This window comes from Syngnathoides biaculeatus, chromosome 4, assembly GCF_019802595.1.
Source record: "Syngnathoides biaculeatus isolate LvHL_M chromosome 4, ASM1980259v1, whole genome shotgun sequence".
In the NCBI taxonomy this organism is placed as follows: domain Eukaryota; kingdom Metazoa; phylum Chordata; class Actinopteri; order Syngnathiformes; family Syngnathidae; genus Syngnathoides; species Syngnathoides biaculeatus.
Window position 1 is genome coordinate 5,671,630 of NC_084643.1, and position 27,247 is coordinate 5,698,876.

The 27,247-nt window shown below is 43.7% G+C and overlaps 1 protein-coding gene across 3 annotated transcripts; it reads right to left on the reverse strand.

Moving 5' to 3' along the window:
* Positions 1 to 852: 852 nt before the first annotated feature.
* Positions 853 to 24,480, reverse strand: LOC133499968 (transforming acidic coiled-coil-containing protein 1-like). 3 transcript variants are annotated; one of them, XM_061818459.1, is made up of 13 exons: positions 24,239 to 24,480; positions 14,413 to 14,504; positions 10,603 to 10,984; positions 8,478 to 8,535; positions 8,318 to 8,396; positions 7,219 to 7,271; positions 4,799 to 4,933; positions 4,630 to 4,706; positions 4,525 to 4,568; positions 4,268 to 4,428; positions 2,977 to 3,083; positions 2,762 to 2,882; positions 853 to 2,679 (listed from the first exon to the last, which is right to left on the reverse strand). In XM_061818459.1, the coding sequence occupies exons 1-13, from the start codon at positions 24,292 to 24,294 to the stop codon at positions 2,611 to 2,613; spliced, it is 1,434 nt and encodes a 477-aa protein (XP_061674443.1). In that variant the 5' UTR covers positions 24,295 to 24,480; the 3' UTR covers positions 853 to 2,610. The 3 variants fall into 3 exon arrangements, with proteins under 3 accessions (XP_061674443.1, XP_061674444.1, XP_061674442.1); XM_061818460.1 differs by lacking the exon at positions 24,239 to 24,480 and adding an exon at positions 16,204 to 16,691 and having other exon boundaries at positions 2,758 to 2,882; XM_061818458.1 differs by lacking the exon at positions 24,239 to 24,480 and adding an exon at positions 16,204 to 16,688.
* Between the last annotated feature and the right edge of the window lie 2,767 nt (positions 24,481 to 27,247).

Consider the following 27,247-nt stretch of genomic DNA (forward strand, 5'->3'; position numbering starts at 1 on the left):
ACACGCTTTCAACCCTGCGGCTTATGCGGTGATGCGGCTAATTTGCGCATTTTTTCTAACGGTCGCAAGGGAGGCACTCAAATGGAAAAAGTAAGAGTGAGACTGGTGGAATACATGTACCGAGGAAGTGACTTTTACCGGTATGTTTTTTTTTTGTTTGTTTTTTTACTGGCCCTGTTAGCGCTGCTCTAGCGTTAGCGCGTAGCCGCTGTGTTACTGCCGCGTCTCAGTGATTTAGGTATGTTTTTTTTTTAATTGGCTCTGTTAGCGCTGTGCTACCGTGTTCGTGATAACGTGTTGTTGCTATGTTAAGCTAAACTAAGGTACTAAAACTTTTAAAACTCTTTGTGTACCATCTTTCTTTGTAAATAAATATCCCGTGTTTCAATGTGGGCACTTGCGCCTTTTACACAGGTGCGGCTCATGTAAGTACCAAATGGTATTTCCTTTACAAATGTACTGGTTGATGCCTATAATCCGGTGTGCTCTGTAGGCTGAAAATTACAGTAGTTACCATTTTATCAATATTGTATCGATATTTATATGTACAGTATTGGATAGCGCACGTCTGTCAAGTTCCCTGCTTTTGCTGTACCACAACAAATGTGACTTGCCACAAATGTGAATTAATACATTTAAAATTTGATTGTTTTTTTTTTTACAATTCTTGCACTAAGGAACTACACATTAACATTGATTCATTTAAAATTCCCTTAATAGAACAAATTATCTGTTTTTTTTATTTTTCCAGGCACAAGGTTATTTTAACCTTCAATGTGCAAAGATTCCAGAATTGTGTGTTGAATATTTGAGGTTCAGCCTATGAATGAATTTACAAGGCTTGCTCAAAAGTCTGATTAGTCCTTTTATTCAAACAAATATAATTTCATTTCATGTTAGGTACTTTTTGTAGATCTTCCACATTTACATTCATTTAAAAAAAAAAAAACAGCCAATAAACAAAACGAGTGAGTCTGAGACGATATAAAAACAGCTAAAATATGGTTGTGAGAGTGGAGTTGTAAACATGGTGTAAGCATAAAGAACAGAGACAGGTAAATCGACAAAAATGTTCAATGTGTGTGTATATATATATATATATATATATATATAATTTTTTTTATATAAAACGCTGCAACGTGGTTAGAATAATTTAATAATTTGCTCTTTCAGTCCCATCGGAACTTTTCGTTACAAGCTCAACCGTGGTGTAGGTCTTTGCCCAACTCAGTGGTGTTGTGGTTGTTTATGAAAAAATTGCGTGATTTATCTTTTGCTTTAATTCCACTGACAACATTAAGCCATATAGGTAAATATTTATGAGGGCGCAAATTTGGTCCTGATCCAAATTTGGATTTTTCGGACTCTATTGTGGCCAAGGAGGCTGCAGTGACAAATGGGAAAACAAAATGGACGCGTTAATCCGGGGAGTCCTCGGGTTAAGACGGTCTCCACCTAAGACGTTTCGACTTTACGTCCCCCGAGCGCCATTTTGTCTGGCTAAAGCTCGTCCGTGTTTGTGCGCTGGGAGTATCTTTGCATTTTTCACCCTCCTTTTACGACATTATCGCCCCAAAAAAGCCAGCTGTGTCTTTTATCAATGGTTCTGCAGCCAAAAGAAAATCCGTAACCGCGGAAACGACGCTCAAGACCATAAAAAGATTTGAGAAAGGAGAGACATCGACACCACCGAGGCTTCAGGCGGTCGACCGCCGTGACAATTACGAAAGAAAAATCCCGTATTTTACCGCATGCGCTGAAGGGTTCCGTTCCGATGTCGGATACGACGATCGCAAAACACGGTTCTTCGATACTTGTCGAGATGGAGCGGATTGAGGAGCAGGTTCCTTGGCAATAGCCAAGCACCACCTCCCCTTCTTCTTCTTCTCCACCTCTCAGCAGTCATGCTAAGTACGCCATCTTGTTTATTTCAATGGATTTGTTTTTTATACAAACTATTTTGATGTAAATTCTGACTTTAACGGTGGAATCTGACTTAAGTCGAAATTCGAGTAGGAACGGATCTCAGCCGTAGACCGAGGACTCCCTGTACTGCATAATCACAGTGGACTCACTGATTGTCTGTGTTTTTATTTTTAAGATCAAATAATGTGCAATTTCAACGCTGTAGTGAAGTTGCGATAGATTTGTAGCAGCGGTAAGCGGTCCAAAGCCACTCAGACGCTCCTGAACTACTCCAACTTGAACTGTTCCCAGAGTAAGGACACATTATTCGGATTGTTGCGTAATACAAAACAAAACTCGTGTAAGCTTCTCCGGGCGTACTTCTGACTGTGAGTCAAAATTGACCTCGTTCTGCCTTCAATTTGATGTCACACCGCTCGGAGGAGTTGCGTGACCATCCCGCGGTTTAATCTGCCGGGAATTTCACATGGACCACGGGCGCGTCATTGTCGTTGTCCGCCGGCGGGACGGCCGAAAGCACGAGGGGTCCACGAAAATGCAATCAAAAAACGGACGACGGCGTGTAAAAAGTCCCGATGGAGGGCGGGAAGCGGTGGGAGACACCTTTGCGGAAGGAGCTGCGGGAGAGGACTGTCGGCATCTCGTCGGATGGAGGCATGCACGGGGAGTCAGTGGCTGAGCCGCTCAGTCGACTTTTCCCATTTTGGCGATGAGCTCGTCACAGATCTTCGTGAGCTCCTCAATCTCTTGATTCTGCGGAACAAACAGGAAGCAATGACGGTGTGCTCGTTTGACGGAACCAAAAAAAAGTCATTCGTTCTCCGGCCCCACTCGCTTTGTGCTGCAGGGCTTGTTCCAGAGACTCGTTCTTCATCTGCTCCTTCCGCAGGCCGGCGGTCAGCGCCAAGCTCTCGGAGCTCGCCTTTGAGCGCACCTGGGCGATCTCCTCGTTGGCCCTGATCGGGGCGGACCGTGAAAAACGGGGGGGATTTTTCCACAGCGGTGTCTCAAATTTTTTCAATAGCAGATTTTGTTTCAGGCGGGTCTTACTTGTCAAGCTTTTCCTCTGCGTGGACTTTCAGGGTTTGGTATCGCTGTTCCTCCTGCTTGACTCTGGCCAGATATTCCTGAGCACATTTCTTCAGCACCTCTTCATTCTGTGGACAAATGGCAAGAAAAGATTGATTTGCTTAAAGGTCAAGTGCCATGCATAAACATTCTAAAATTGATATTATAATGAAAAATACATATAACATTATTCACTTCAATGTCTGATATGAGCAGAAAGCACGTCATCGATGCCCAAAGTTGCGGAAGTCTCATTCGACGTCCAAGTGGTCGCCATATTGGCTGCATCTTCTGTCCGTGACGTCACATTTCGAGACATATTTAGATGATATGTGGATCACGAGCAAACCGCATGCAGCCAAGCCACCTCCCCGTCTGATCCACTTCCGCGGCGGTGATAAACAACACCGATTACGTCCCCCCCCCCCCGCACCGCCCAAATATTATTTTTTTTTTTGAGTAGCTGTATTACACACCTACTTGCCATTTGTAATCCACAAAGCTCTCCTCCTTTGCACCTGTGCAATCCATTTTCAACGACGAACCGGGTCTTTTGGAAAAGTATGAAGACCGAATCCATCCTCCCGAGTGTTCGCGGGATATCCAGCAATACAACGAGCCGGCATTTTGGCTAACACGAAGGAACAACGAGCTACTTTCCAGCACTTAAAGCTAGTATAAACAGACGAGACCGCTTGAGTGCGCTCCTGCCCCGCACGTCACTTCCTGCTTCTCCTCGAAAACAAATCCCCCGAGAGGATTTTCATGGCTGGAGTTACAAAAATCCATATCCGTCAAAATCATGTTTTGTGGTGAAAAAACGCATGGGTCCTTACCGGCTGCTGTTTATTTCATTAATAACATACTAAAAATTGTGAATTTCAAATCATGACAGTGGCCCTTTAAGTGTTCCTCCCACCACTCGCTGCTCTTTATTTGCTGTGCGGAGAAACGAAGCCCTCCGCTCCAATGGAAAGCTGAGCCAAGTGTGTAATTTTTTACTTTGCGTCACGGAACAGATGATTCATCGCGAGGAAAATCATCTTGTCGAGGAAAAAAAAGAATTCCCGGGACACAAATTTGTGGCGGGACACATGGGGGAAAAGTGCTCTCCAAACCTGAGGTGTGGAGTGGGTTGCCAGCGTGCGGCCGAAATATTTTCATCCTGGTGTTTTTTTGGCCACAGCGGCGACGCGAATACAAATATAGATTATGTTGGGATATGATATATGAAGATCGCTACACAGAAGAACGGACAAATGTGAGCTTTTACCTTCTTGAAGCCTTCCAGGGTTTTCTTCATATTCTCATAGCGCCGAAAAACGTCAGACAGCGAGCGTTCCACCGAGTTGAGATCTGCCAGGGCGGCCTCCTTCTCCATGGTGACGGCACGCAAAGCCTTCTGGGAGCTCAGGCTGTTCCTCTGCTCGTCCTCTTAAGAGAAGTACAAACAATAACAATATTAATAACAAAGAATACATGATTCCCACAGACAAAATACAAGCGGGAAATAACAATTTGGTTACTCACCGATCATCTGAGCAATTGTCTTCTCATATTCTGAGACAATCTTCCTATAAAATCACCAAAAACATTATTTGTATGTCTGCCTGCCTGCCTTGTCATCATCTTCACCTCATCTCATTGAGTTCCTGTCTGCTGTCGTCATACTTCCTCTTCCAGTCGTTCACTTCCGCCTCTTTTGTGATGATCTAAAAAAAAATTTAAAAAAATGGATGAGACGTGGAACGTCTAGACGCACAGAAGCAAACGTGATCGATTCTAAATTGATCAATGTTTGCACCTCCTCTCTGATTAGCGTCAAAACGGCCTTTTTCTCCTCCTCGTTGATGCAGATGGAGTCCAGGACCTTGCTGCCCGTTTTCTGCAGTCCACTTCCTTCCGATTTGGTCTTCCACCGACTCGGGTCGTCATTGTGCTGAAAGGGGAAGAGGAAAAGCAAACAGTTGCTTAAGTCATCACACACTGTACCTAAACACCGTGTCGTGCGTGGATTACACTTTTGAGTGCGTGTGAATAGAGAGTCGACTCATTTCAGGTGCCGTTATTTGGATAAGTGTGTGTATAAACAGCAAAAAAATGATTTTTAATTTCTTTTTACTGTAAACAAAACTCGTCTCGCCTCTCGAACATTTCTGCTTCTCTTCAAACCTTCTTCAGCTCTCAGCCCTCGTCCTCCCCTCCTCCACGCCGTGCCACCTTCTGCCCTTCCTCAGATTATAAATGGCCCGTTCTAATCTCCCAGATGATAATCATAATCCATCTGTCACACGAGGAGAGGAACGCGGTAGCCGCCGTGAGAAATGCAGGGTCATCGGGCTGCAGCGTCAACGGAACAATGGAGGAGTATGCGAAGGCTAATGGAGTCTGCTCGTGAAACAGTCATCTGCAGTGTTCGTTATTTAACCACATTTGCTGGTAGAGACAAGGGGATATGGATGTTATAATACTAAGAAGAAAACAAGTATTTGAACACCCTGCTATATTGCAAGTTCTCCCACTTAGAAATCATGGAGGGCTCTGAAATTTTCATCGTAGGTGCATGTCCACTGCGAGAGAGATCATCTAAAAACGCAGAAATCACAATGTTTGATTTTATAAACGATTTATTTGTGTGATACAGCTGCAAATAAGTATTTGAACACCTGAGAAAACCAATGTTAATATTGGGTACAGTCGCCTTTGTTTTCACTTGCCGAGGTCAAACGTTTCCTGTAGTTGTTCACCAGGGTTACACACACTGCAGGAGGGATTTTGGCCCACCCCTCCACTCAGATCTTCTCTAGATCAGACAGGTTTCTGGGCTGTCGCTGAGAAACATGGAATTTCAGCTCTCTGCAAAGATTTTCTATTGGGTTTAGGTCTGGAGACTGGCTAGGCCACGCCAGAACCTTGATGTGCTTCTTACGGAGCCACTCCTTGGTTTTCATGGCTGTGTGCGTCGGGTCATTGTTAGTGGAATTATGACCAAAAAATTCCATTTTGGTCTCATCTGACCACAAAACTTTCTCCCATGACTCCTCTGTATCATCCAAATGCTCAGTGGCAAACTTAAGACGAGCTCTGACATATTTTAAGTCGGGAAACTTTCCGTGCCATGCATGATTTCAAACCGCGACGTCTTAGTGTATTACCAACAGTCACCTCGGAAACGGTGGTCCCAGCTCTTTTCAGGTCATTGAACAAGTCCTGTAGTGTAGTCCTGGGCTGATTCCTCACCTTTCTAAGGATCATTGAGACCCCACGAGGTGATGTCTCGCACGGGCCTCCACTCCGATTGAGATTGACCGTCATGTTTCGCTTCTTCCATTTTCTAATGATTGCTCGAACAGTGAACCTTTTTTCACCAAGCTGCTTGGCAATTTCTCCGTAGCCCTTTCCAGCCGTGTGGAGTTGTACAATTTTGTCTCTGATGTCTTTGGACGGCCCTTTGGTCTTAGCCATGTTCCAAGTTTGAGTCTTACTGATTGTATGGGGTGGACAGGTGTCATTATGCAGCGAACGACCTCACACAGGTGCATCTGATTCAGGATCATACATGGAGTGGAGGTGGACTTTTAGAGGCGGACTAACAGGTCCTTGAGGGTCAGAATTCTAGCTGAGAGACGGGTGTTCAAATACTTATTTGCAGCTGTATCACACAAATAAATCGTTAAAAAAAAATCATACATTGTGATCTCTCACAGTGGACATGAACCTACGATGAAAATTTCAAACCCCTTCATGATTTCTAAGTGGGAGAACTTGCAATATAGCAGGGTGTTCAAACACTTATTTCCTTCACTGTATGCCATTACTATCAAAGCAATGATAATAACAAAATACATTAACCAAAGAAAGCACATTAGTGCCCTATAAATAGTCGAACAAATGTTCATAAATTACTGTAGGCTACGGTCACTACAATTTTCTGGTTGTAAAATGTGATGTAGGACTTGTTGTTTATTCATGAGCTAATGATTTGGTGCAAAATATAATTCACTGTAATTAACAGGAAACTGGCATTTATGAGTGACGAATGGAAACGGTTCATAACCCCAAGTCTTTTTTTAAGCACTTAAAAATATATCGGCCATGTAAAGTGTGCCATCTTGTGCAACACAACAAAGTAAGACAAAGCTCATATTTGGTGCTAAGGCCATGCGACTTTTGACTACATTCTGAAACCAAACAAATGAATAACTTGGGCGGAGTTGTTCTCACCAGATTGGAGATGTCTGGCTCGTCTGGTGTGGAAGTCACATGGCAGACTTGGACTGGAAGAAATAAATTCACTTTAGATACAATTTAAAAAAAAAAACTGTGACCCGGTTGACGGTCTGGGCGCTCCCCCGTGCTGAGAAGTCTCCTTGTGATTAATGCGCATGCGTTACAAACAGGGGAATTCTGGGTACGTAGCAGAAGCTTACTGGGAAATCCCCCTGTCTCATAGTTCCCCTTCTTCTACTTAACCTAAAAAGAAAAGTTGATAAAAAGATACACACACATATGTACGTTCGCTGCGTTCGTCTTTCTGAGACGTCCGTAGCGAACACGAACACCCGGCGACTAGTTGTCGAACGGCGCACGGTGAAGCACGGACGGGGATGTTTCAGACTGGCCGGAAGTTTACAAAATATACGCGCATGCCCGTTAATCACAAGAAGACTTTTCAGCACCGGGAGCGCTCAGACCGTCACACCTATAAAGAAAAAATCATCCTAACAAAATGGTAACAAGCTCTCGACTGTAATTACATGACTTAATATGTTCCTAACAAATGTTTGCAGATGATAGGTAACATATTTGGATTTTTCTTGAAACCTGATGTCTCCCTCCCCCCCCATAGGGCAAAGGGATCTTATCTATGTCATCTTGTGAGTGAATACGTTTACATGGCAAGACACGGATTGTTTGTCTTCTCAAGCAGATAAGCTCCGACTGTACTGTACGGTGGCAGCGCACATGACTAACAGTCCAGCACCACATGGCAGCTCCCAGTTAATGATTTACTTTGAATGTATACGTAACGGTACGTACTAATGACCTCCACACTGTCCTGGCTTGATCGACTGACTGTTTGCTCCAGAATGTTATGGTGGGGTGGGGGGACGTTGAAGCATGTTGACTAAACTTTAGCAGTTATCTGATCCTGGGAAAATACTGTCCTCCCACGTCCCCTGTCCTCTATTACACAGTAATAACTGAGCTATTACCAGTGTGGCCATACAAATGTACTGGGACCACTCACTGGTCATGACATCTACAGAAACTGAAAATTAAAGAAGAAATTAAGTGATAACGAATTGATTGATTTGCTCACTGCTTTGTTCCTTGTCTGCTTTGACACACGAGCTGCTGGCCAACTTCTCCTCATCGGTAGCGTGGCCATCGTGATCATCCTTCACCGAGAGCAAATCCCATCAGCGACACAAAAGTACAACCTAGAAATGTTGCTACCGCTAAGCACAGCCGTTCCTCACCTGCCCGCTGAGGTCCTTTTGCGTCGGCTGCTCCGGCTTTGGTCCTTTACATGAGTTGCTGAACGTGAACATAGAGGGGGAAAAAGCAGAGTGAAAGGTGAAAACAACATTTGGTAGGATCACATGGAGGTTGACAGGCGGCGATCATTTTTCACGTATGCGCTCAGTTGAAAATGCTCAATTGTCCAGACATATTGTGTGAACATTTTATGTAATGGCAAGTCCAGCACATGCACTTGCTCTGTTCAGGAAATGCAAAAAAAAAAATATATATATATATATATATATATATATATATATTGAATAAGTAGTGAACGTGTTCCTAATTTTCTTCAAATAGGATACAAAATTCTCTTTGTTGAACTTGAGGTCTACCTAAATCAAGAGCAGTTTATATACATAATTCTAATAAACTTGGATTATATTGTACTGGGGCGGCACGGTGGAGCAGCTGTAGAGAGCGTTGGCCTCACAGTTCTGAGGACCCGGGTTTGATCCAGGCCATGCCTCTGTGTAGTTTGCGTGTTCTACCCGTGCCTGCGTGGGTTTTCCCCGGGCACTCCGGTTGCCTCCGACATCCCAAAAACATGCAACATTAATTAGACACTCTAAATTGCCCCGAGGTGTGATTGCGAGTGTGAATGGTTGTCTGTCTCCGTGTGCCCTGTGATGGCTGGTGACCATTTCAGGGTGTACCCTGCCTCCTGCCCCTCAACTCTCCCCGCGATCCTCAATCAGCGGCTAAGAAAATGGATGGATGGATAAATGTATTGTACTGTAAAATGGCTCCCTCTTGTGGTGTGTATTGCATTGTAGTCTTGTTTTGAAGATAAACTCTGGTTGACTGGATTATGAAGCTATTCTAAAGAGCAATATTTATTTTTCATTGGAGAAATTATGCTTTGCATGAGCGCCACGTAATCGCAGCACAAGACAATCTATATGTTAACTGCCACCCACCGCTATACTTGTGTTATTACATATTATTTACTACTGTATTACTATATAATATTTCCAATGATATGAATTGAGTAAATATGATACAATGATTGTTGAAAATTTGGCAATTTTTAATACTTCTGGAGAGCATTTGTTTGGAGTTCTACGTAGTGCATCCAACACTCTTCCACTACCATAAACCTATACAAAATCAGTTGCAGTTTCCAAAAAATTATAGATTGAAACTTTGTGGTTGCATTAGAATTACAATGTACCATACTAACTAATCTTTCTTAAAACTGAGCCGCGTTCATGAAAGACGAATCTTTTTTAAATAAAACTATTCCTGCCACTAGTCACTTGTGATGGTTCGCTCGCACGAATTGCATGAAGGTGTTAGCATGGAACGTGTTCCCACTTATGATGGTGTGAATGTGAGTGTGGACTGTTCTTTCGCTGAGTGCCCCGTGAGTGACGGGCAACCGATACGGGGTGTAGGTTGCCTTTTGCGAGGTCATGTGGGATAGACTCCACTTCCACCAACCCTCAACGAGATAACCGGCATTCAAATTGGATGTATGCAGTCACTCACAGGACCAGAAACCAGGAAGTAGAAGTAGGCTGAGCAGCAGCTCGTTGTTAGAGACCGTGTGCAAAAAAAAAAAAGACGTCAGGCTGTGGTTCACAGCGCTGGATTGGTTTTCATCTGCGCTGAGAGTGCGCGACAAGTGCGCAATTGGGCAGTAGCGCAGCTTAGAGGGAACATTGGTCAAGACGACACAAAATATGCGACGCCTTTCAGTATCTATGTATTTATACTCAACAAATTTCACGCGCGTGATTTTTTCGTGATCGACTGTGCAGATTTGCTAGTGCGATGGTCAAATCACAGTGACTGATGTATGAATGGATGGATGCTGTTTTAGTTATTGTTGATTGTGCAGGAAGTGTCCATCCAGTGGACTGATGGACGTGGAAGGCCTTCAGAGATACGCAAAAAGCAAACACACACTTTGATGTGCTCAGGTTCACTGCGCACAATAGCGCGCATTCACTGTTGTTCCCTTCATCCAATGGAGACAAAGGTGTGTTTGTTCAGCTTGAAAATGTGAGTCACAGTCCAGCTGGAGGAGTCTGCAGTAACTGGAAGTCAGCACAATGCCAACATTTCCATTTCTTCACTCACGTGATAACGCTGCTGCTGACCACACTTCCCTCCGGGTAGCAGGCCGCTTTTGCGCAGTCAGAGGTCACGTTGCCATTTAGCAAGTCGTGATGCACGGCGAGGTCACGGCCGGGAAAGAGGTTCGAGTCTGGGCTCGGGTTACAGGTCACGGGCGCCTCATCGTCCACCTCCGAAGGATCTGGTGTGCTGAGCGGGGAGTGGACTGGCAGAGACGGAGGTCGTCGTGGTTGAGATGCGGCGTTTGACTGGGATGAGGCCTTTGGTGTCAGAGTCAGATTGAGGTTCTGGTTCAGACCAAAGTTGCTGTTGTTGGGGGATGAGCCAGTCAGGTTGTTGAGGGCAGAATCTTCATCCTGGTTGGAATTCTTCTGGACAAATTCGTCTATAACATCAGCAGAGAGAAAAATGGTTCTTATATGTTATGCACTCACTGTCCAGTTCATTCGAAATACCTTTACTGAACTAGAATACGGTGATGCCTCAGTTCTCGACCACAGTCCGTTCCAGAAAACGGTTCGAGAAGTGATTTGTTCAAAAACTGAATTGATGTTTCCCATTACAATGAATGGAAAAAGAAATAATGCGTTCCAAGCCTAAAAAATTGGGCTTTTTAAAGCATTTTTTTAGCTTTCCCTGATCATAAACTCAATAGTAGAAATACATGTATAGTTCAAATACTTTATATAGTAGAATAATTTAAGAAATATGTTTATTTTTTGCTTAAATTGTATGCTTTAGTAGTAGGCTGGGAGTGCATTGCCATATCTGTAGCGACTCGGCCCCCGGCCTTGTAAAAAATTTTTACTAACAAAAGTGCAGGATAACTTTAAAGCACCAACTTGCCTCCTTTAGAACCATGATTGGGGGTTAATACGGTAGTCCTCCATAAGAAGAAAAACAACAGTCACGACCGGGACACGTCTGTGTACACAGGCTGCGTTATACAGAATAACAAAAGTGTGCTGGTTGCACCGCGCGTCTTATGTCATTTCCAGTTTGTTTTTTTTGGAGGGGGCGTTTGAATAGACAATAACAAAACGCGTCGTGGGTGGATAAACTGCTTGCGCCACGCATTATGTTATTTATGGGATTTTTCGGGGGGGGGGGGGGTGTTTGAATGGACAATAACAAAAGGCGTCGTGGGTGGGTCGTCCGATAACAGAAGCAAAAAAAAAAAAAAATCGCAATATTTTCGTTCGAAAACTCATTTTTTGAAAATGGGGATGTTCGAGAACCAAGGCTTTACTGTATATTCAACACGAGAGCTGCATTAAAATGTTGCATTTAAAATCCAGTTTCCTTTTGTTTACTGTTTTTTTTATGCAGTGTTAAACTGCATATTTGAAAACTATAATACAAATAAACTCGGTAAAAATTCTGCAGTGTACAACTCCAATGCATCACATTGAGAGCTGTTTCCAATATTTAGGTGTTATCTCTGACAGTTTCATGCAAAACTGAGCATTCTTCATCTAACTGGATCTGCTATGTAATGTTATTGCCGTTGAGTTTATATCCATAAACATCCTGGTCCACTACCTATTGCACTTTTATTTGTTATCCAGGCATTTAACGCTGAAGCGGTGACCCTCCCCTCGCCTGTTAGAACACTTAAAATGGCCGCAAGCGTCCTCCAATACAGCCGTCACATCCGGTTAACAGCGAGCTAAAAACCACAACAGCAGACCGAGCTCTGTTGAGTCATACTTTTCATGCGTGGAACATACAAACCTGGTAAAAAATACTCGCGCCCTCATTCCCGCTGATCGAAAGTGTACATGGCAATAAAACTATAATATCCTGTCACATTCAATGTGCGTGAATCATCTCAACATGTCACAGCTGAAGGTTCATTAATGCGTGACTGACTTCGTGTGCATCCGAGAGTTTGGGCGGCGTTTGAGAGGGAACAGCTGTGGAGGAGCCCCACCCAGTCAGACAAGTTCACACCATGTGGCCCAGCAGAACCAACACTGGGCTTTATTGCCTCCTTTCAGAGGCCCTACAAAAATAGAAAATAATGTTCCCATTCTGATGCATTCAATGGACCCTCCGAGGCATCCATGTACTGCAATTATAGTACATTAGTATTTCATAACAAAGTAAATCATCTTATTCACCAAAGTAGTGCATATTGAAGTACATGTGACAGAAAGGCAGACTGCTGGATCAAACTCGAAAGATTCCTTTTAGGATCTAGTATAGTAGGTGTGGCCCAATTCTACAAATCTAGAGAAAACAAGACAATATAGTAAAGCCTCGGTTCTCAAACGTCCCCGTTTTCGAACGAAAATTTCAAGACTTTTGTGCTTCTGTTTTCCGACTAAAATCAGTACTCGGGACGCCCCAGACAAAACCCGGAAATAACATATTGCGTGCGGCCAGACCAGCTGACCCAGCTTTGTTGTGAATTCCCACGCCCCTGAAAAAAACATTGCGTGCAGCCCAAGCAGCTGATCCGCCCACAACACGCTTTGTTATTATTGTCAATTCAAATGCCCACCGAAAAGTACTCCGGATATGACATAACGTGCGCGGCGCAACCACCGGACTTTTGTTATTCTATATAACGTAGCCTCTGTACAGAGATGTGTCCCGGTAGTGACTGTTGTTTTTCTTCTTATCGAGGATTACAGTATTAACCCCCAATCATGGCTCCAAAGAAGGCAGCAAGTTGCTTGTTTAAAGTTATTCTGCACTTTTGTTAATAAAAAAAGTTTACAAGGCTGGGGGCCGAGTCGCAACAGATACGGCAATGCGCTGCCTCCCTAGCGTACTCTACTACTAAAGAATACATTTTAAGCAAAAAATAAATATATTTCTTAAATTATTTTATTATATAAAGTATTTAAACAATACATGTATTACTAGTATGCAGTTTATTACCAGGAAAAGCTAAAAAAAATGCCAAATTTTGTAGGCTTGGAACGCATTATTTCTTTTTCCATTCATTGTAATGGGAAACATCGATTCGGTTTTCGGACAAATCACTTCTCAAACCGTTTTCTGGAACGGATTGTGGTCGAGAACCGAGGCATCAGTGCATAATTCATCTGAAGAGCATTTGCTTCATCATTCAAGTCTTCCCATTGGGGGACAATCTTTTTTCATATGAGACAGTTTACTAAATACACTGAACATAGAATAGGTACAACTGCCCAACCCCATTTCCTCAAATAATGGATAATGCTCTTCTGGAGTAATAGTTTATTCCTGACCGTGTCCTTTCAACCCTTGTCAGTACAGTACTCGTTTCACTGTGAATAACGACAATCTCACCTGCTTCAACCACTATCTTCACAACCCCTTTTGTATCCGTCCTTGTGTTTATACAGGCACATTTCGGAAAATAATATTTTGATTTTTGGGACACTAAAGTGTTCTCCTTCTTGAGGGTTATGATGATTGGAAATTCCCATGGTGTTTTTATTTGGGTATAATTGTTGGAATAAATGAGCATGTCACCTTCGGGCATCTGGAAATTGCACCCAAGGATAAATCAGACTTGTGCAAATCCACAATTCTTATCCTGGTATCTTGGCCGATTTCTTTTTGACTTTCCCACGATCTTATAGAAGCCATGAGAAAACATAAATGGGTAAAGGAGATGTTGCCTTTTCTACACCCTCAAATGCTTTATTTGTTAAAGAGTACTTGTAAATACCAACCAAAGCTGCACATCTCAAAATATTAAGGGGAATAGAAATGTAAACAAATGAATCATCATAGCGAATAATCACTGTAGATGTAGTGCAGAGAAGTGATAAATTAGAAAAGTGAGTTAAGAACAGCTGAGTAATACAATATTACCTGCATCCGTGGGGTTGTCCAGTTGACTCAGCAGTTTCGCAACACCCGGAGACTCCGCCTCTGGGGTCTCGAAGGTCCCCTCGGAGTCTGAACTATATGGAAAGAAATTATCAATTATTTGCTGAGGCCTGTGTTGGTCATAATGTGGAAAATAATCAATCCCTCAAATCTCTCACTCACTTCACTATTGAGCAAAAGTCAGAAGCTGAAGATCTGTTAGTGATAGTTTTAGTTTTAGCAACGCCAATATAATGATATTCCATCCATCCGTTTTCTTAGCCGCTTATCCTCACGAGGGTTGAGGGTAGTGCTGGAGCCTATCCCAGCTGTCAACGGGCAGGAGGCGGGGTTACACCCTGAACTGGTTGCCAACCAATCGCAGAGCACACGCAGACAAATAGCCGCACTCACAATCACACCTTGGGGCAATTTAGAGTCTCCAATTAATGTCGCATGTTTTTGGGATGTGGTAGTAAACCGGAGCGCCCGGAGAAAACCCACGCAAGCACGGGGAGAACATGCAAACTTCACACAGGCGGGCCCGGGATTGAACCCGGGACCTCACAATGGTGACGCCAACGCTTTCCCAGCTGAAGCACCGTGCCGCCCATGACGACATTAAATGACTTCTTATTTCCTTTATAATCCGACAAAAACATAAAAGCTCAGAAAAATAACTACGCATTTAACTGTTACTTACATAGGAACACATGTAATGGGCATTAGTCTAGAACCTACATTTCTGCTGTAATTTAACAAAACAAATGGAAATGTAAAAAAATTTAAGCATATCGCAGAAAAATACATTAAGTCGTTTCTTTTTTTAATTCTAAGTGAATTAATAGTGTTCGGCCTTGGCTCTCTTGGTTTTCTTGGAATGAGAAGGGAAAAAAAACACCAGACAGCGGTGTTTAAAATTAAAAAAAAAATGTGGATTTCCTCTTAAGTTGGACGCCAGAAAAAGGGGGAGTACAGGAAGTCAGGCCAAGTGTCCAAGGAAAGGAGACCACCTGCATCCTTTGACCTTCAATCAGGACACACTGTCCCAACACTTGCAGCCTTTTTGGTGGTGGGTGTTGAAAAGAAGGGAGGGGAAGAGCGAGAGTCGATGTGGCAAAGCGCGAGCGAGTGCGCCCACGCGTGAAAGTACATCAAAACACCCGCACTTTAATGAAAAACAGTACTCGGGGCTGAGCGGCCGGAAAACAGAACCCGACCACGCTCCTTCTGGTACGAGCTTGCAGGCCCCCGTCAACCCACCCACCCCCACCCCACTCTTCTCTCACATACTGGAGCCCGTCCCAGTGATGGCCCCAATGGCCGCGATCTTGGATGGTTACTTAGAAACTGAAAGTGGGTGGAAAAAAAACTAAAGGATTGGAAACTGTGGCTCCCTCATCAACACCCCCCCCCCCCCCACCCCCAATATTCTCCAACCAAAACTAAGAAGCCGCACACCTCCCCTTTTGCACACATGATAACAAGAGATACACACATCCACTTTTAAGTTTGAATTGGAAAGACGAATAGGGCAAAATGGCAATTTCTAGTCATCCAGGTAAGGTTTAAAAGTAATAACTTGGAATATAAAGTTGGAAACAATCTGCTTTCAGACCTCAGCATCCGTGTGTGTGTGTCCACGTTTCAGGGTGACTCAGCCATAACAAAAACACCAGCAGTGAAATTTATTATCAATCCAGAGATGAGATATTTTTCTTCCCCATGCCTACCTGTTGCTCATCGATGTCTATTTTTTTTAGGTCATTGCAATTCTAAGTGCGAGTCTCTTACTTGTCATCAGCGTCATCTCCCGAGCCCCCCGTCACCGCTGACCACGTCCATTTGGCCCACTGGACCGGAGACAGCCAGGACATTGCTGCACGAGGTGATGTAAATCAAAAAATAAAAATAAAAAAATATGACCGCCTCTGAGGTTCCTCTTCCGCTTTGACTCCTATTGGGCTTTTCTTCCGCTTTCAAACAATGGGCCCTGCTAAAAATATGCAGCTGATGCTTTCTCCCTTCCGAACACTTCTGTCACTTCGTTCCCCGTCGTCCCATCGTGTGCGGGGGAAAAGGTGCCTTGCCCCACCGCTGCTTGCTGGGGTTTCTGTTTTTGCTCTCCGACGCAGATTAGCGGCGCATCAGTGGTCACCCCTCCCGTCCTCGCCTTCCCTCCCTCTCGCTGGCACGAACGATCAGCTGGTCGGACGGACGCAGCTCGCTCTGCTGCTCCCTCGTGTTTGCGTGACTTTCCTCAGAAGTCTGCCTCTCGCCCCCTTCCTAGTGGTGCCGCGTCCCCCCTCCCTGTAAAGGGCGAGAGCTTCCTTTTTTTATGAGGCGATGGGACGGCCGACTCGGGTTACTCCGGGAGAGACGACCGAACGGGATGGAAAAGACGTCAAATCTAAATTTATGAAGCAAACAGTTTTAGTGTGCAGACGTGGACGTCGACATCTTTTATATGATGGCTCTTAAAAGCAAGCTCTGAGAAACCACATTAAATATGTTTATTGTATCTGGCCTCAAGGAAATAATATGAAACAATATGCGAGTGTTTAATCAAACATATCAATGATACCTTTTATCGTGTGAATACAGTAAGTGTAATGTAGCTGTGAAGGCTTTAAAAGAGGAAAATGGTGGACTTTTTCAGCAAGCTGATCAAAGGTGAAATCATAAGCAGAAAAGCACTGATGATGCAGCGATGTCATGGCATCGCCACCACCTGACTAAACGTCCAATAAGATTGCTCAGATGGGATCCCTGTCGTGGTCACAACTTCCGGGCGGGATTCCCTAACACTTATTGTCACGAGCAAGGCTGGACCACAGCCGAGAAGGGCGTGGCCTGACCACCGCTCTGAGCGGTTTCATCTCTGACACCCGACGCCGGTCACAGCTGTTTCACACTAGGGACTGTGATTAAAGCATGTATTTAAGTTGGAGTTTTGTCACTGGCATTTGCCAGTTCGTTGAGTATGCTTTACCGCATCCTGGGTTACTCTGCCACTGCGCCGTTATAGTCCAGTGACTCGTAGTTATCGGACCTCGTTTTTTGTTTTGTGGAACCTGCCTTCTTGGACTGTGTTGTCGTGCACAACTTAGTTTATAATAATGCCCATTGTACATCATGCCTTTGCCTGGGAGTCCTGCATTTGCGTCCGCCGGCCTGTGACACTTATGCTGTGAGAGATCATAAAGTGTACCGCAGGATGTTATCTAGTTTCACATCATGGGTTGAAATTAATCTTTTTTTTAAATTACATATAAGGTATCCTTGTTTTTCTACGCCAGTGACATATAGTGACAGACACAACAATTAAATGCTCATGCACTCGATGGCAGGAGGTATAAATAACCAGTATATCCACATGCTGCCACTCAAAATAAAATATTAGCTTTGGATTCAATGAAACGGGGACAGATGTTATACTACATAAGTATATTTGTGTGTAAATAGTGACAAGCTCAGCATTATTTCAGTATTGATACTTTTGGTGGCATGTTTGTGTGGTGGCGGCCTGTGAGATTTTTCAAGATAAAACAGATGCATTAATGCAACAATTGCTGGCAAGCACTTCCCGAAGGGCGCACAGTGGACCTCTTCATGCACATACTGCCAGCATCTTGTAATTTGGATGTCGACCAAAATTTAGGAGGTAAAACATGCCTCTAGAAAAATGATAAAAACGGCTGGAATCACTATCATCCAGAACGTCATGTGAGTGGCTAGCACAGAACAAGACCTCACAAGACCTCAAAGCAAAGCTTGTGCGACATCAGCTCAACAAGGAACAAAGATGTCTTTTGCTATCTTGGCCATCGATAGGCTATTTGTTCCCAAAGTGTTGTTGTTGTTATGTTTAACAGTTGTTCTTTCTTACAGTCTCACCTCATCTGTCAGCCTATCCATTACTAACAAACAGGAAGGGGCTCAGAGCAGATCCCTGATGCAGTCCCACCTCCACCTTAAATTCTTCTGACACACCTACGGCACACCTCACCGCTGTTCTGCTGCCCTCATACATGTCCTGGATTATTCTAACATATTTTCCGCCACACCAGACTTGCGCATGCAGTACCACAGTTCTTCTCTTGGTAGTCTGTCATGATTTTTCTCTCGGTTTACAAAGACACAATGTAGCTACTTCTGACCTTCTCTGCACTTTTCCACGAGCATCATCAAGGCAAATAATGCATCTGTGGTACTCTTTCTCGGCGAGAAACCATAAAGTTGCTCGCAGATACTTACTTCTGTCCTGAGTCTAGCCTCCACTACTCTTTCCCATAACTTCATTGTGTGGCTCATCAACTTTATTCCTCTATAATTCCCACAGCTCTGAACATCGCCTTCGTTCTTAAAAATGGGAACTAGCACACATTCCCTCCATTCTTGTTTTGTTTATCAGTTAAAGGGGACATATTGCAGAAAAGTGTATTTTTGATTGCTTTAATGCAAGAGTCTACCAATCAAGCATGAAATTTAACAACCAAGTAAATCATTTGATCTGTGATCTGCTGTTCTGTATTTCCACCCCACTGTTACGTAACGGTTTCTAGTAATTTACACAACAACCACCTCCAAAGAGCTCCACCCATGACTCAGCCTGAGGCACTTTTGCTCACCAGCCTATATTCACTTGAATACACTTGTTCTTTTCCTTTCAGCTTGTCCCACAGCGTGTCATCTTTTTCCATCTAAGCCTATCTCGTGCATCTTCTTCTCAAACATCCACTGTCCTCATATCCTCAATCACCACATCCATCAACCTTTTCTTTGGTTTTCCTCTTGTTTGTTTGCCTGGCAGCTCCATCCTCAGCACCCTACTACCAATATACTCACTCTCTTGCCTCTGGACATGTCCAAACCATCGAAGTCTGGATTCTCAAACCTTGTCTCCAAAACATCCAACTTTGGTTGTCCCTCTAATGAGCTCATTTCTAATCCTATCCAACTTGCTCGAGAACCTCAACATCTTCATTTCGATCGATTCCCGCTCAGTGATGGTATTGATACTTGCCCTGTGACTGACTGGCAACCAGTTCAGGGTGTACCCTGCCTACTGCCTGTTGTTGCTGGGTTGGCTCCCGCACTCCCATAACCCCTGTGAGTATAAGCAGCTAAGAAAATGGATGGATAGACTGATAAAGTGGAATTGTGAAATTTGTCTTGTAGTCTGAACTGTGCATTACGTGTTGTCTGTCTTTTGTTGACGGCTTCTCTCGTGCGTTTTTTTTTTTTTTTGTAGCTATTGGTCATGAAATATTTACAGTACTACGTCAAAAGACATGGGAAAAAAAGTATAAACACTTGGATATAAAAATTAATTTGCTTTTGGATTCAGATATATCATTGATCGGCGAACGATGAGATTAAAGCCGATCTGCCGATTAGCATAAAATGACAATTATATTAGCTGATCCCGATCGCCACCAACAATTCATATTTAAAACAAAACTGCAAACCAAAACAATTGCTTTAACATTATTACTTGCTCGTGTTGTAACATGCTAACATTTCCCAGCCGAGTCTGTCTGAAATGCTAATGAAGTCCTTTCATTTGGCAGGGATGTGCGGCCACAGCCACAGAGGGTCTATTGTCCATATCTAGGCCAGACACCAAACATGTCAATAAAGAAAGGCCACATTTTAACACCAACGGCGCGTCACATGCCCGCACACTCACTGATCATAGCTCACTTATGTAAGTGGCGCCTTTTACGCGTTTGCATCATGTACACGCGCACAGAAGCAGAAACTAGGCCAGATGAAACCCACTTTTAGAAAAAGAACCCATTGCCAACCGACAAAACCAAAGCAAAATCTTTTAAGTGTCGATCGGAACAACAATTTAATTGAGGTTAACAGCATAAATATGAGACAAGTAATATTTAAAAAGGAGCTATGAGGGCAAGGGAGGGTCGGGCATTGTCGTATTTGTGTGCCAACGCGCTCACAAATAATGCCACACACTGGTGAACGCGGAGAAAGTGCCCTTGTTCAATTTGTGATGTGCAAAGAACGAAATTGCACAGATAGGGGTTATTACCCACAATGAAAGTGAGGTCCCTTCCAAAATGTCCGACATTGTCCACTTTCTCTCTTTTCGTCATTCCATCAGATGTGTCTGTGGAGAAAAGCGCCAAAAGACCCTTATTAATGTCAGATGGGCTGACGAGGATGGAATTTGCCTCCGGACACACAAAGTTAACATTTCATACACACAACAACAAAAAAAGCAGAATGTGCTTTACTGCGCTTCTCTAAACTGAAAAAAAAAAAGATAATAAATGCAGCAAGGCAGCAGAAAATGCTCTTATGTAAGACCGTGAGACCACAAATAGCTCACAGAGGGGGAAAAAAAATGAAACAGTCGTGCATACAATGCTTTCTTACATTCATACACATATACATGCAGTATGAGAGAACCCCAAATTACATTATGACTGATAGCAACATGTGTGCTTATTACGAGCTAATAATAAAGCAGGAATGACAGATGTTAGTCACCTAAGATATGAGATTTTGGATGTGATCATTTTGTGCGTGCATGGACTGTGCAGAGAATTAGAGAAGCTTCTCAAATGTCAAAGATTGTTTATCTCCACATCCCACGGTGATGACAGAAGATGGACCCGCCTGGTATCAGCCCCGTCTTGTAGCGCCACCTTCAGGTCATTGATGGGTATGTCGCTCATTAACTCAAATGTCCACAAATCTTATCAGAAGTTTCCATCTGTATTATCGCTCAGGCATAATAATCTTGGTACTGCATATGTAAACTTCTGATTTAGAAGAAAATGTATAATTGCTTGAAAATAATTATCTGGAATTAAGCAAATAGAAATAATTTGAGTAATCCTAATTAGCTATTCGCATATGAATTATGAATTCATCCTGTTACTTTATTATCAGGCAGATTACATTTGAGAAGGAGACTGAGATCCCAGTTTGTTTTGATTATTTGACTGGTAAGCTTGTAAAGTGTTGGCCTCACAGTTCTGAGGTCCCGGGTTCAATCCCGGACCCACCTGTGTGGAGTTTGCATGTTCTCCCCGTGCCTGCGTGGGTTTTCTGCGGGCACTTCGGTTTCCTCCCACATCCCAAAATCACGCAACAATAATTGGACACGCTAAATTGCCCGTAGGTGTGATTGTGAGTGCGCCTGTTTGTCTCCGTGTGCCCTGCGATTGGCTGGCGACCAGTTCAGGGTGTACCCTGCCTCCTGCCCATTGACAGCTGGGATAGGCGCCAGCGCTCCCCGTGACCCTCGTGAGGATAAGTAGCAAAGAAAATGGATGGATGGATGGATGATTTGATTTAAAGTATTGCAGCCTGCTGCTCTCTAGTGGCCGTGCATTTCCACTACATGCACGAATGTGAAAGTAAATAATATGTTGTCAATTAACTAAAAAAAAAATTAGAGTAGAGGCCACGGATGGAGAAGTGATGGATAAACAAACATTAACTTAAACACAGATTCATTTTTTCATGTTCGAGACTAAACAGGAAGTTCACCAAACAACAACTCGCTGGGGGGAAAGTCCTCCAAGAGTATTCCCCGTGATTTCAAACAAAGGTCTCGTTCAGATTCACTGGGTGAGTCGACAGGAAGTAATGTCGCAAACTGACATTTTGAACCCCAAAAAAGAGGCTCATCAATATAAAGACACCAACTGAGCTTTTGTCTGCGACTACAACAGGAACCAACAGAGCACTCAGCTCGTAGACAATAGCGCTCATGCATTGCGCACGCATGCATACACAAAGCACTCAAGCAACGCGCCTCCTGTCCTGCTCTACTTTAAAGACTTCATTCCCCTTCTGCTCGGCCTCTAAATTTAGCTCACCAAGAATCCATTTCTAGTTGACATATTTAACTCCATTTAATATCGTGAAATCCTCACCATTTCTACCATAATTTTGTGGAAGAAGTAATAATTGGTTTGTTTCACTTTCCTTTCAGCAAGATTCATCAGTCCCTAAATATGCATAATTCAACAATCGGGCTTGTCCTCATATATTCATAATGTTCATTTTATTTTAGGCCATGCAATAATGCTTGCCACAGTAATGAGCTCCAAATCCAGGTCACTTCCCTCCGTGATGAAAGTTTATATAAACATAGCAAAAAATAGCATATAAAAGTATAAATAGTGTATAAAGAATGAGTATGACTGAAGAATTATTTTTTTAGGTGCAATATCTGAAGCAAGTATTCCATTTATGGCATAACCCTAAAAATCTAAATAAAAACTAACTAAAATAAACCCAAAAAAATAAACTGAACTAAAATAACACCAGAATCTTATTTTTGCCAGACCTCGGCAAGTACTAACCCAAAATAGGAGAGGACATTTGCTCTTTCAAGTAAAACAAACAAATAAATGCTCCTCAATGACTGAAACTGTCAACAAAATATCCATCCATCCATTTTCTAAGCCGCTTATCCTCACAAGGGTCGCGGGATTGCTGGAGCCTATCCCGGTTGTCAACGGGCAGGAGGCGGGGTACACCCTGAACTGGTTGCCAGCCAATCGCAAGGCACAAAGAAACACAATCACACCTATGAGCAATTTAGAGTGTCCAATTAATGTTGCATGTTTTGGGGATGTGGGAGGAAACCGGAGTGCCCAGGAGAAAACCCACGCAGGCACGGGGAGAACATGCAAATTCCGCACAGGTGGGGCCAGGATCGAACCTGGGTACTCAGAACTGTGAGGCCAACGCTTTACCAGCTGAGCCACCGTGCCGCCCAATAATAAACATATTTTTCAAATTGATACCTCTGTGACCTTAGGAAAACGTGCAAAATCATCTTGCTGTAGAGATCTATTTTATTAGTTATGCCTCTTACTGGGACCGCGACTTTTATCACACACTGCGCTTTCATATGGAGAAATACATCCAACCATCCATTTTCTCTGCCGCTTATCCTCACGAGGGTCGTGGGATTGCTGGAGCCTATCCCAGCTGTCAACGGGCAGGAGGCGGGGTACACCCTGAACTGGTTGCCAGCCAATCGCAGGGCACATCGAGACAGACACTCACAATCACACCTAGGGGCAATTTAGAGAGTCCAATTAATGTTGCGTGTTTTTGGGATATGGGAGGAAACCGGTCTACCCGGAGAAAAACCACGCAGGCATGGGGAGAACACGCAGGCGGGTCCGGGATTGAACCAGAGACCTCAGAAATGTGAGGCCAACGTTTTCCATCTTATCCACCGTGCCGTATTGACCAAATATGACTATGATATTCCATAACGTGAGGTTTAACTATCTCAATACAATGTCACAGAAGGGTGAACGGCATGGTTTACAGTTAAAAGCACTGCTGGGATTAGTTGTGGTGGGACAAAACGAAAGGATTCAAGCATTAAAGACACGAGAGAGCATAGCGCTTTGATGCCTTTACAATCTTTTCAGCGGGTTTTAAAACCAATAGAATCAACTGTTTTTCTTCACAAAGAAGTAAACAAACACACGGAGTATGATTAAAAGTCAGGAACGAGGGTCTAAATTGCATAACTCATCACCAACGGCAGCGGTTTTTGCACAAACTGTTCTAAAAAAAAAAAAAAAAAAAAAGTACTCGGTGCACAGGGAAGGAATCACAAGGTGTGTTAATGCAGAAAGCATGACAGCCAACTCGAAGCTGACCGATTCCTCCGCCCTACGAGTAGCTCGAAACAAGTCACCGGGCATAAACATCTCCCGCTCCTGCTGCGTCAACCGCATCCTCCCGTGATTCAGCAATTCGTGCGCATCCTCATCAAGGTCACCGAAAAAAAGAAAATGAAGAAAACGGTGGTGGCTCTTACATGCTGCTTTTCTTGCGAGGCGAAACCTTCCCGTGCTGGCTGAGGGAGCCCCCCATGCCGTCCGACGAGGAGACTGCTGGATTTAGGATGTACTCCCGAAATTCGCAAAGTCCTCACTTCAGCTCTCCTCCAGAAGATCTGAACTGCGCCCGGCGCTGGTTATCATGTCAGCTCAAGTAACCGCTCCTCGTCTGTGTTCCGTACGGATCAAACATAAACAACCAGTGACGGTCCCGCCTCCTCCCTCGCTCATTATCCTCATTCTCTCTCCCTCCCTCGCTCTCTCTGGGGCAGATTACAGTCGCTAAGAAGAAAAGCACAGAGGCGGGGAGTGTAAAAAGAGAGAGGTGGTCATGGATGAATGTCATGGGGGGGTGGGGTCGTCTTCCCTTAAAAAAAAAAAAAAAAAAAAAAAACCTCCTCCATTTTTAGGCAGCTGCACATGAGGCCCACGAGGGGAAGGGAAGGGCAGCCACAACTCAGTCATCGTTGTGCCACTTAACTAACTCACTACCTGTCGGGACGAGATGGAGCACACACTGGGCCCAGAAACTTGACATATCTTGACAATATACTCATAACGTGTGGTAAGGCAGCACACATTAAAGAGCCACTGTAATGCAATGCATGATTTTTAGTATGTTATTAATGTAAAAAACGGAAGCCGTTATGGACCCATCCGTTTTTTCACCACAAAACATGATTTTGACGGATATGGCTTTTTGTAACTCCCACCATGAAAATTTGTTTACAAGAAGAAGCAGGAAGTGATGTACAGGGCAGTAGCGCACTCAAGCGGTCTCCTCTGTTTAGACTAGTTTGTGGTTTGGCCGTGATCCGCATATCATCTAAATATGGCTCGAAACGATAGGGTAATATTGCCCCGGTCACTTCACTCGGCTTCTGTGTCAGAAGGGGCGTGTTTGTCTCCCATAGTAGGTGGCACAGGGTGTTTTCAATGGCGAATGTCCGGGGTGACGTCACGGGCAGAAGATGCAGCCAATATGGCGACCACTTGGATGTCGAATGAGACTTCTGCAACTTTGCACAAGGATGACACGCACTCCGCTCATATTTATTTTTTCGTATAGCTATTGAAGTGAATAATGTTCTATGTATTTTTGATTACAATATCTATTTTAGAATGTTTATAGGGATGACACTTGACCTTTAAGCTCAGTGCATTTGCATCCAAGCAAAAGCAGTTTGGCGCCGAGTGTCGCTTAAGAGCAGAGCAATATTTAACTCTTTTACTGGAAAGCTGTAGAAAGCCAAAACATTTTCTTTCAGGAAGCTAAAAGAATATGTAATGTCTCTTTTATCATACCATGTTAGTCGGCTATAGAAGAAGTACAGAGAGTTCTCGGTCTACGACTGAGATCCGTTCCTACGGTGGCGACTTAACTCGAATTTCGACTTAAGACGGATTCCATCATTAAAGTCAGAATTTACATCAAAATACTTTGTATAAAAAACAAATACATTGAAATAAACAAGATGATGTACTTAGCATTAGTGCTAAGAGGTGGATGGAGAAGAAGAAGAAGGGGAGGCTGTCCTTAGCTCGTGCGAAGGAACCTGGTCCTCAATCCGCTCCATCTCGACAAGTATCAAAAACCTTGTTTTGCGATCATTGTATCCGACGTCGGAACGGAACCCTTCACATGCGCAAAAATACAGGTTTTGTCTTTCATAATTGTCATCACGGTCGACCGACTGAAGCCTTGGTGGTGTTGGCATCTCTCTCCAATTTTTTTATGATCTTGAGCTTCGTTTCCATGGTAACGGATTTTTTTTTGGCTGCAGAACCATTGATAAAAGACACAGCTTTCTTCTTGGGGCAATAATGTCTTAAAAAAAAAAAAAGGGGGGCGAAAAATGCGAAGATACTCCCGGCGCACAAACAGGGACAAGCATTTAGCCAAACAAAATGGCGGACGGGAGATGGGTTTTGTAAAGTCGAAACGTCTTAGGTCGAGACAGTCTTAACCTGAGGACTCCCTGTACTTGGACAGGGATGGCCAAACTGCATCCAGAAAAATCAAAAGGTTGAGGGTCCACTTTGACACTCTCCAACTTGGCAACACCAATCAAAGCAATTGTAGTACAAAATCTGTACCTGTGAGTGGTTGGCTGTGTAGGGCAGGTCTAGTGACTCGCATCCACACAGATGGAAAATGCTTGCTTGTCTCGCTGCTGTTATCGCTTCTCCAGCCATCCATTTTCTTTTGCCGCTTATCCTCACGAGGTTTGCGGGGAGTGCTGGAGCCTATCCCAGCTGTCAACAGGCAGGAGGCAAGGTACACCCTGAACTGGTCGCCAGCGAGTCGCAGGGCACATAGAGACAAACAGCTGCACCCACAATCACACCTAGGGGCAATTTACAGTCTCCAATTAATGTTGCATGTTTTGGGGATGTGGGAGGAAACCAGAGTACCCGGAGAAAAGCCACACAGGCACAGGGAAAACATGCAAACTCCACATGGGCGGGTCCAGGATCGAATCTAGGACCTAACGCTTTACCAGATGATCCACCGTGCCACCTGTTATTGCTTGCGATTTAAAAAAAAAAAAAAAATTAAAAAAAATAACAACTTACTGAAATGCATCAACAACTTTGTCATCCGTGACCACATACAATTCATTCAAGGTGTGAAGGCAAATGGCTGAGAATGTTTCTGGATTTTTAGGTGGCCCGCTGGCCTCTATCCTACTAAAATAGATCCGTCTCTGCACGGAGCAGGGGCTGGATCACATCTCCACGTTCACGACCAAAACATGAGAAAGTACGACAGCCATTTTTAAAACATTTCAATAAAGTGATTCATTCAAAATTCAAACCTGATCGAAATGGCTGTTGTGAACATTTTCTTCCACGAGAGGCAGGATCACGGTTGACCTAAAAGAGCGGAGGGAGAAACACGCAACTGGATTACATCTGGTGCAGATGATGTAATCTCATTTCATTTTAGTATTTTCATTTTCATCCAATAAAAACGCTGACATATC